The sequence below is a fragment of the Lissotriton helveticus genome, chromosome 8 (assembly GCF_964261635.1).
Source record: "Lissotriton helveticus chromosome 8, aLisHel1.1, whole genome shotgun sequence".
Classification (NCBI taxonomy): Eukaryota; Metazoa; Chordata; class Amphibia; order Caudata; family Salamandridae; genus Lissotriton; species Lissotriton helveticus.
This window is the reverse complement of record NC_136069.1, coordinates 1730317262-1730328463: the sequence shown is the minus strand read 5'-3', so window position 1 is coordinate 1730328463 and position 11202 is coordinate 1730317262. Positions and strand designations below refer to the sequence as shown.

Below are 11202 nucleotides of genomic sequence, written 5' to 3'. Positions count from 1 at the left end.
ACTCGGAACACCTTTCCCAGTCAAGGCTACCAATGGTTTTGCTAGAAGAGAAAAATTTGGGATCCATTGCCTACAATATGAGGTAATACCTAAAAAGGCACGTACTTCTCTCTGCGTGCTAGGAACGTTCATCTGTGTAATTGCTTTTATTCTCTCTGGGGTCAACTTCCTTCCCTCCTTTGACAAGAGATGACCTAGGTAGGTCACTTCTTGGCAGCAGTATTGCATTTTTGAAGGTGACACCTTGTGATTCAAATCTGACAAGTGATGCAATAAAGGAATCGTAGCTGTTTTGCAAGTTTCCTTGTCATCGGCAGCCACTAGAAGATCATCGACATACTGTACTAAAGCAGAACCACGAGGAAGTACGAAGGAATCTAACTGGCTTTTTAATGCTTGACTGTAAATGGATGGGCTTTCACAATAACCTTGTGGAGCGCGTTTAAATCTAAAACTTCGTCCTCCTAGAGAGAAACCGAAGATATCTCTGCTTTCCTCGGCTATCGGAATGCTGAAAAAGGCATTTTTCAAGTCGACAACTGAAAACCATGCTGCTGTAGCAGGAATCAACGTTAACAATGCAGTAATGTCTGGAACCACAGGAAACTGTGGGATCACAATTTTATTAACCTCTCTAAGATCAATTACAAACCTATATACTGGAGGCTTTGTAGGGTCAGTTCGTTTCAAAATAGGCAGTACAGGACTATTACAGACATTACCTCTAGTCTCTTCTACAACATCTTTCTTGATCAGGTCTTGTACTATCTGTAGGAGTGCTCGCTCACCTTCATTAGAGATTCTGTATTGTGGAATTCGTGGAAGTTTAACATTTGCTTTCAAAGTTACTACATAGGGTGGAATTTCCAATAGACCTACATCATTAGGACCAGTCGCCCAAAGAGTATCAGGGAGTGAACGCAGCTCTGGTGGGAGCGCATCCATCGACAAGTACATCGGGGAGATTATTCTTTTACCCAACGTAAGCTGTACTCCTGCTGGAGAACAGTACAATGTCGCGTACAGGCGTTTTAACAAGTCTAAACCAAGCAGATTTTCGTTACAACCTGTAGTCAAAATCAGGGGTGCTTTCAATTGACGGGGTCCAACTGAAATAGACAAAGGACCAGAAACAGGGTTGTGAACAGGGGCGCCCGAAAAACCTACTGAAACGTTTGTTGAGCCAGACAAAGGTGCGCCAGGGAGTTTCGCATGTATGATAGAACTTTTTGCTGCACCAGTATCCAACAGAAACGGTTCGACTATACCTGATGTTGCTACTGCGACATAAGGCCCACTCTGATCTACTGGAACTGATACTACTCCCTCTCTTTGTCCATGGCTGTCCTAGTACTCGCTTTGCTGAACTTCCTCACTAGCTTCATAATAGTCTTCGACATGATACTGTGGAGACCTATTCTGTTGGGCAGATTGTCCATTTCGCTGGTCGAAATAATTAGAGGGGCGATCACTTGTCTGTGGAGGCATAGCACCTCGTCCTCGACCTCTAGAGTTTTGCATAGAACTACCACGACCTCTCTGAGCTGCCGCAGCATTATTTTGCGTTCGAACTGGACATTCACTTTTGTAATGACCTTCCTTTTTGCAATAAGCACATTGATTCCATTGGTATTGTGGCCTTTGAAAATTATAATCCGTTCTTTGATATGACCCTTGCTGCATATTCGTTTGATTCATGCGAGGCGGATAAGCTTGCTGTAAAAGTACTTTAGTTTTTAAATCTTTCGTCTTTTTATCTGATTTTTCCTTCTCTTCTTTATCCCTATTTTCATAGTACTGAGCAGTCGCAAGTATTTGCGCAGTCGTAGAGACAGCCCACGCACTTTCAGAATTCTTTAATTTACCACTAAGTTCTGGCAACAGATCGTGCACAAATTTATCAACAAATAATCTCTGACCTCCTTCTGTGCTCATATCCTGGCCACTATGATCCACGAAAGTCTCTTCGAATCTTGTGAAAAAGTCGGAGACGCTTTCGTCTTTCTTCTGTTTGCACGCGGACAATTTGTCCCAGTTAACGCGCAATGCTGGCATCAAGGTTTTCATTAAATCGATTATTCTACCAGGCAAATTAGCAATTAAAGGTTCAGGTTTGGAACCACCTATTTGTTGACCATCCGCTGCAATTATAGCTGCCCAGTCACCACCTAGGGCAACTGGATGATTCTCTTTACGAATTTTAGCCCAAATTGGCTGCGGTACTACATTACCAAATAGCAGATCTATGTCAGCAAGATTCAATACACAAGCGTCAACTGTTTGAGCCAACTCTTTGTAGTACCCTGCAGGATTTTTACGCGGATCTGGCAAGGCCTGTTTCACTGCTAATACTTCAGCTCGCTTCCATGGAATATGTATCCAGACTCTCTGGAATTGGGCCGGAGCGGCTGCAATACCAAGGTTTGCATTAGCTTGCACAGCTTCACGCCAAATTGGTGGAACCTCTCTCATTGGATATTGACGATTTTGTTTCGTACTACGTTTCTCTAATTCTCTCGGTGAACGAAGGGATGAGTCATTCCTATAACTTAAAATCAGTTCCATCGCTTCTTTTATATTTTGTCCAACTATCATACCTGCAGCAAACTCTTTCTGAACATTAATTAATTCTCCTAGATTTGATTCAGGGTCATCCTCTTTCAATTCCTCACGTAGAAGGAAACACATTTCATCGAACACATATCGTTGTGTCGGTTCATTCCATTGCATAAATGTATCTAATACATTTTGTACATTATATCTTCCAACTTTCGAAACCCATCTAAGAGCAGTGGAATCTAATATTCCTCTTTCTTCAGTACTGGGAAGCTGACTACGTCTCTGCACAGAGTCAGAGGTAGGAGTCTTAATCAGAGTTTTATAGAAGGGAGATAGAATATTAGAGACAGAATCAGTGATTCTTCGACGAACAGAAAGCGGAGTCATAATATTAGCAGAGGCAGAAAATAGAGTAGCAGTTGGAACAGATAGATCAGGAACAGTAGGAGTAGCAGGCAAAATAGCTTGTGAAGTAGCAGGTGTGAGCGACACAGGCATAGGTAAAGAAGCCGGCAACCCTAGAAGAGGGGTTGTCGAAGGAACATTAATATTGACCACAGGAGGTACAGGAACTTGATTCAGGGGAGCGGGAACAGGGACACCAGGTTGTCCAGCAACCGGTAATTGAACATTCGGTATAGGTGGAGCCGTAGCACCCTGTGCATACGGTGGGGGTGATCGTAACAAGTAAGACAACAGGGGATCCTTTTCAGGGTCCTCTACTATCTTAGCCGTACTCGATGGCAAAGCAGGATAGCACTTGTCTATCGCTAAATTACGCTCTCTATCGGCCACCTCCATCGCTTTCTCAGACTCGTCGAGTTGCAGCTGCCTAGCAGACTGTTCTAAAGTCAACTCTTGCTCTTTCTGTTCTTTCTTCAACTTTTTAATTTCTCTCTGTTTAGATTCTTTTCGCCAATAACGGAAAGAATCAAACATTGCCGGCCGGGCTTTTTTCTTAAACAACCTTCTTTCTAGATTATCGAGAACTTCAGGTTCAAAACTACCATGTAGTGGCCAACTAAGGACACCATCTTTCTCTGTGTAGTGGATCCATATCTCGTTATAAGAGATAGGGCCCACACCAAACTTGCAATAAAGATCATAAAGGGGAGTTCCAATCGGAGGAACCAAACACGAGTCCTCCAACTGGGAATCACTGTTGCAACTAAAACAAGACAACATACAATTTTTCCGACTTACCATTTTATAATCCGGAACACAAAACAAACAAGACACAAACAGAAAAGATGCGCACTCGAATCAAGAACTTAGGCCTACCAGAACTGACAAATGTATCGATACCTGAACTGAACAGAATGATTATCGTAACCAGAATAACCAGTGATAACCTTACAGAACTGAACTGAACTGAGAACTAAAAGGATTATCCAAATAGGAGCAACCCTTACAAAATAACCAACTAGCAACCACTGAATACTTAACTGAGGCACTGAAGACGTCACCAAGGAGAAACCCGTCGCGTTTCGCCGTACTGAGGACTGCACCTCGGGTCCAAGACAGGGCGACGGTCAAGGCAACGGACCACTGCAGCCGTCTGAACGGGAACCCTCGTGGAAGAGAACGTCGGGGCCACTTTTGCGATATGCCGGGATCGATGAAGTGGGGCGCCTCCCTCTGAAATCTTCACACGAAGCTCCTCGAACTCTTCAGGCTTTTGGACCGGTACCGAATGACGTCGCCCCACGTTGGGCGCCAATTGGAGTTCTGGACTTTTTGGTTCCGTCCAGAGGTGTCAGGGATAACACCCGAAGACCCCGGAGTTCCACCTGTCTCGGTGCACAAACAAATAGAAACACGGGCTTCTCGATGGTGGCGTCAAAGACCAAAGGTTTATTACTGCAGGGACACAGAAGTCACAGAAACTACACATGGGCAGTATCTAGGAGCCTGTTCAATTTGTACAAAGAGGGTTGCTCCTTATATACTAAATATTGGGCTTCAGGCAAATTCTTTACATGTTACTACAGTTCTAAACATTCGTGTCTTAAACAATAAATATTTGGCGTTGCACAGGAATCGTCAACAGTATCTGATGTCAAAACATTACAAATGAGGGGTTCCCACTAGTCCATCATAATCCCATGTCAATTCTTCATTCAAGACCCGGACCGCCTCATCGTAAATTTCGTTACCTCCCCCTAATAAAGGCCCAGAAGGAAAGGAGCAGAGCCAGGTGCAGAAGATAGAAAGACAGGATAAGAAATGTTTGTGGGTCGTAAATGGGCACGGTTACCAGCTTCGGCCGCCTAATCATGATCAGGCCAACGAACACAAGAACCAGTATAGCAGGACTGGCCTCAGGCTGGGGAGGCAGTTCTTGCCGAGTCATGCTGCCACAGCGTTGCTGGCCTAAGGTGCACGTGTCACTAGCAAGGTGAATCGCCGGTTAAGGCCTACGTGTCCTTAAATAAAAAGAAGTCATTGCGTGTCCATTGACTATGTGAGGGCAAGGAATACAAAATGGCTTCCGTGTTCTAAGATGGATGCCATGGGTAAATCACAAATGTGTTGGTAACAGGAGTGCTCTTGCTCGTAGCATAGCGAAAACACCAGGATATACTAAATGGATCATTTGCGGTTCACTGATACCAAAATTATGTATTTACGACAATGTTAAAAACACGAGTCAAATCGTCACGGAACCTCAGTAGGCAGGTTCTGGCGGTGTCGGGGTCTCTGGTGAGGGAGAGGATCAGCTGAGTGTCGTCGGCATAAGAGATGATGTTGAGGTTGTGCTGGCGTGCGATGCCTGCAAGCGGTCTCATGTAGACGTTGAAGAGAGTGGGGCTGAGTGAAGATCCTTGCGGGACGCCGCAGATGACTTCGGTGGCCTCGGAGCGAAACGGGGGGAGGCGGACTCTTTGTGTTCTTCCGGTGAGGAACGAGATGATCCACTCCAGTGCCTTCTCTTGGATACCGATGCTGCTGAGGCGCTGGACTAGGGTGCGGTGGCAGACAGCGTCGAACGCCGCGGAGAGGTCCAGGAGGATGAGGGCCACTGTTTCCCCTTTGTCGAGCAGGGTCCGGATGTCGTCGGTGGCTGCGATGAGGGCGGTCTCGGTGCTGTGGTTGGCTCTGAATCCGGACTGCGAGGGGTCAAGAGATCCGTTCGTCTCGAGGAAGGCGGTCAGCTGTCTGTTGACGATCTTCTCGATGACTTTAGCAGGAAAAGGGAGGAGCGAGATGGGGCGGAAGTTCTTGAGGTCGGTGGGGTCCGCTGTAGGTTTCTTCAGGAGGGCGCTGAGCTCGGCGTGCTTCCAGCTCTCTGGGAAGGTGGCGGTGTTGAATGAGGTGTTGATGATGTTCCGGAGTTGGGGTGCGATGGTGGAGTCGGCCTTGTTGAAGACGTGGTGTGGGCAGGGGTCGGTCGGTGATCCGGAGTGGATGGTGTTCATCGTGCGGGCTGTGTCTTCGGTGGTCACCGTGGTCCAGGTGCGGAGGGTGGCGGTGGGGGGCGTTGGTTCGACGGTTGGGTGCGTGGGTGGTGCGCCGAAGCTGTTGTGGATGTCGGCGATCTTGCGGTGGAAGAACGAGGCGAGGGAGTTGCAGAGGTCTTGTGACGGAGTGATGTTGTTGGTGCCGGTGCTGGGGTTGGAGAACTCCTTGACGATGGTGAAGAGCTCTTTGCTGTCGTGGGCGTTGTTGTCCAGTCGTTCCTTCAGTGATTTCTTCTTGGTGGTGCGGATGAGCTGGTGGTGCTTGCAGGTAGCGTGTTTGAGGGCGATCATGTTGTCGGTGGTCCGGTCGAGGAGTCAGGCTTTCTCGAGGGTGCGGCAGGTCTTCTTGGAGTCCTTGAGTTCATCGTGAACCAGGATGCCTTCTTGCTTCTGGGTCTGCTGGGAGGGTTCTTTAGTGGCGCGAGGTCGTCGGCGCAGGCGGTCAGCCACTGTGTGAAGTTGCGGGCTGCTTCGTTGGGGTCCGTTGTGTTGGCGGGTGGGCTCTGGCTGAGGGAGGGGGTGAGCTGGTCCGCGGTAATCTTGCTCCAATTCCTGTGATGTACCTGTTGCGGGTGGTGGTGGGTCATGGATCTTTTTTAGCTGAAGTGGACGCAGCTGTGGTCGGTCCAGTGGAGTCCGGCGGCGTGGCTGAAGGTGATGTACTTGCTGGGAGAGAAGACGGGATCAAGCATGTGGCCGGCGTAGTGGGTGGGGGTGTTGACCAGTTGCTTGAGTCCGAGGTTGGCGAGGTTGTCCAGCAGGGTGGTGGTGTTGTGGTCCTTGTTGTTCTCCAGGTGGAAGTTGAGGTCCCCTAGTAGGATGTAGTCAGCGGAGGGGAGGGCGTGTGGGCTGATGAAGTCCGCGATGTCTTCGCTGAATTGTGTGCGTGGTCCCGGGGGTCTGTAGACGAGGGTGCCTCTGAGGGTCGTCTTAGGGTCGGTGTGAATCTGGAAGTGGAGATGTTCGGCTGCGGTGAAGGAGTCGCTGGCGTCGGTCGTGATGCGTATGGTGTTCCGGTGGATGATGGCGATGCCTCCTCCGGTCTGGTTGATGCGGTCCTTCCTGATGATCTTTTACCCGTCCGGGATGGCGATGGCGATGTCGGGTGCAGAGGAGGCGTTCATCCAGGGCTCCGTGAGGAAGGCGACGTCCGGTGAAGTAGCGTCGAGGAGGTTCCAGAGTTACACGGTGTGTCTGTGGACGAAGCGGGTGTTGAGCAGGATGCACTTGAGGTGGTTGCTGCTGGTGTTGGTCTTGGCGGGTGCGGGGCAGGTTCAGAGGCAGGTGAACTTGCAGGTGCGGCAGGTGAAGGGTCCGTGGGTGCGTCTCGGGGTGGCTCGGCAGCAGGCGTGGGTTCGGCTGGCATTGAGTGCGTTGAGAGTGGCGGCGTCGTAGGTCAGTCGGGTCGTCTTGCATCGGCGGGGGGGAGGGCCAGGGGTCCTAGCGCTGGGCGCGGTCCAGGCGCGGACGGGCGCAGACGGGCTTACCTTTGGCTCACCTTCGGCGCTCATTCGGTGCTCCCGCTGCACGCGTCCGCTGCGCGGTCGCTCTGGGGGCGTCATAAGAAGGGAGCCAGGAGGGAGGGTCCGCTGGGAGGCGGGAGCGTGGGATCCTATCGGCTGGCGGGGGGGCAGGGCCGCAGGCAGCGGCGGGAAAAGCGAATGCGGGCTGGCGGGCGGCCCTGCGGCGGCTGGGGTGCTGGAAAGAAGAAGCAGTCGGCATAGGCGTAGGCGAGCAGGAAGGCACAGGCAGCAGGAGGCAGGTAAGGCACAGGGAGCAGGAGGCACGAGGAGCGTGGGGGCGACCAGGCCGGTGTAGGCGCAGTGGTCGCTCCAGAAGAGGAGTCTGGGTCCCCTTAAGAAGGGAGCCGGGAGGGAGGGTCCGCTGGGAGGCGGGAGCGTGGGATCCTATCGGCTGGCGGGGGGGCGGGGCCGCAGGCAGCGGCGGGAAAAGCGAGTGCGGGCTGGCGGGCGGCCCTGTGGCGGCTGGGGCGCTGGAAAGAAGAAGCAGTCGCGTAGGCGTAGGCGAGCAGGAAGGCACAGGCAGCAGGAGGCAGGTAAGGCACAGGGAGCAGGAGGCACGAGGAGCATGGGGGCGACCAGGCCGCGCCGATTACCCAGTCTATTGATTCCACATCTAAATATGGCAGATGGAACGCCGTCCGCTTGACAGAGTACTTGGAACCACCGCCACGGAACGACTGTCATACTGGTAATATCTAAACCAGGCCCCAAGTCAAAAGTAAGTCACACAAACTCACTGGAAAATCTTTATTAACTGAGCCCATGTCTTATCGCACAAATGATTTGAAATGTTTGTGGCAAAATTCATAACAACCCTTTTTTTTGTAAAATGTGTTTGGTGGAGAAGTAAACTTTGCTGGTTGGGTGCGCTTGCTTCGCTCTCTTGCCTGATACGATTCAAAGCGCCTCTTTTCCCCCCACCACTTTCATTGTTCACCAGTTACCCCAGTGCTATAGAATCCCAGCCCAGCTCAAGTTCAACTTAAATTAATTCCGCATTATTGGATTCAGCGGCAGTAAATCTTTCATGCACAATGAGGTTGTACCCTGGGTGGCAGAAACCAGAATATTGAGATCTAAATGTGGTACACAAATCTGGTGTCCTTACATAATTTACAACAGCCTCGCCCCATTGGAGTTAATAATAGAAAAGCTACATGGAGTAGAGCAATATTTTTGTAAATGAGGTCACTGTGGAAGAGGTTTTCAAAAAATTCTAAACCAAAAAAGCTCAAGCCCTTGGTTACGTCTTCCTGAACCAGAGGGCTGGATGTGCATTTCAGGCATGTGTTGTATCATTAGAGCAGAGGAAGACAGGGCACTGAGTATGAACTTGGGTGCATAATATAAGCAATAATTCGAGCATCATTATTGTACAGCAACAGAGGATGGACACCAGTAACAAGGGGATGCAGTCGCTTTTATTAACGGGTAATATTTTGGACAAACTGTAACCTCTGCAGTACTTACATAACCCTAAGTTGGTACTGTCAGCACCATCTGGACAGGATCAAGGACCAGGACCCTAAGCTGGAAAGAAACAGGACCTTCATCGAAGCTAACACCGTCCTGGACATCTCCCAATTTGGATCCCGCAAGAACCACAGCACTGAGACTGCCCTACTTGCCGCCACCGATGACATCCGCTCTCTCCTCGACCAGGGCGAAAAGACAGCCCTCATCCTCTTACACCTCTCGGATGCTTTCAACCCCGTCTCCCACCACACCCTAGCCACCAGACTCCACGATGCCGGCATCCGTAGCAAGGCCCTCAACGGCAGAACTCAGTGGGTCAGACTCCATCTCTACCTCTCAGAACCGAGAGAGACCAACTGTGGAGTGCCCCAAGCCTCTTCCCTCCACCCCACCCTCTTCAATGTCTACATGGTGCCCCTCACAACCATCATCAGGAACCATGGGCTCAGCATCGTCTCCTAAGCCAATGACACCCAGCTGATCCTCTCCCTTACCAACGAACCCAACTTCACCAAACACAACTTCCAAAAATGGATGAAAGCTGTTACCACTTGGATAGAGAACAGCTGCCTGAAACTCAACTCAGAGAAAACAGAAGTCTTCATCCTTGGCTCCACCCCCTCCACATGGGACGACTCCTGGTGGCCCCCCACATATGGGAATCCCCCTACCCCGATGGACCACGCACAAAACTTCGGCATCATACTAGACTGATCACTCACACTGAACCGCCAGATAAACGCCATATCCGTGACCTGCTTCAACATCCTCCGCATGATTCAAAAGATCTTCAGATGGATCCCAACCGAATCCAGAAAAACTGCCACACACACTCTCATCAGCAGCAGACTGGACTCCGGCAATGCTCTCTACGTCGGAATCAACAAGAAACTCCTTCACAAACTCCAGACCGTCCAGAATGCCGCAGCCAGACTGACCCTCAACAGCCCCATCTAAGCCACATCACCCAACACCTCCACGATCTCCACTGGCTCCCAGTCGAAAGAAGAATAACTTTCAAACTCCTCACGCATGCATACAAGGCCCTTCACAACACCGGACCTACATACCTGACCAACTGCCTCTGCTTCCACGAGCCAAAAAGACACCTTCGATCAGCCGATCCCTCTCTGGCCACCGTCCCACGTATCTACAAGACCAGAACAGGAGGAAAGTCCCTCTCCTTCATTGCAGCCAAAGCCTGGAACGACCTACCCCTCCACCTCTGGCAAGCTCCCACATTACCCCAGCTCAGGAAAGACCTCAAAACGTGGCTCTTTCGATAACCCAGCACTCAACAGACCCACACCCCTTCCCCCCCCAGCGCCTTGAGACCCTCACGAGTGAGTAGTTGTGCTTTAACAACACTGATTGATTGATTTGGCATGGCTAGGAAATAGACCTTTTATCAGGTGCTCGAAGTTAACACATGTATGTTAACAACATGTTGAGCTCGTTCTGGATCACATGCTCGGGTGGGTGACCATTCTGAGTAGCCAAAGCCACAGTCATGTCCCAGGCGTCAACGACCCCAACATTGAGGCCCTTGAACACTTGCTTCATGACGAGGTACTGGACGTAGCCGTGGAAGTCGCTGTTGGTCTCCACATCCGTATGAAGCTCCCTGGTGTTCTCCGTCTTCACTATGACTTTCGTTTGAGGACTTCGTCGCAATAAGCGCTCCACGGCTAAGCGGACTCTGACTACTCGCCTGATGAAGACCTCTAACGGGAACCCCCGGAAGTGGAGGGCCAGGGTTATGACGACTGCAGTGTAGGAGTTTCCGATCAGCTCATTGATCTGATTAACGAGACACGCATCATTGGGGATGGGGAAATCACTCATGCTGATAAAAGGGTGTCCATGCTTCTTCCAGAGGATTCTGAGGTTTCTCTCCGTGTCCACAGCCAGGTAGTTCCTGTGCCATTCACCGCCATTATGGAGGTCGAAAAACCTTAGACCTGAGCAGGGGAACAGAACATTCAAGCATTAGACAAAGGATGGATGAACGACTTTCAATGGATGTTCTGCATTAACATAACATAACGCGTAAATGTATAGCGCGAGTTAACGCGACAGGTAACTTGGCGCTGAATATCAGATGTTTATTGCATTAGGTAGCTGGCGTGTATATGGGATGAGTATTCAATATTAACTAAATCAAAGTAAGTGCGACCATCGTT

The 11202-nt window shown here is 50.2% G+C and overlaps 1 protein-coding gene across 1 annotated transcript in view; it reads right to left on the bottom strand.

Moving 5' to 3' along the window:
* Positions 1-8944: 8944 nt before the first annotated feature.
* The window catches only part of LOC144773673 (NXPE family member 1-like), a 233850-nt gene continuing 231592 nt past the window's right edge, over positions 8945-11202 (bottom strand). The window contains exon 6 of the mRNA XM_078658827.1: positions 8945-10980. Coding sequence (XP_078514953.1) covers positions 10442-10980 — 539 coding nt within the window. The 3' untranslated portion in view covers positions 8945-10441. The remainder of the gene's footprint in view (positions 10981-11202) is intronic.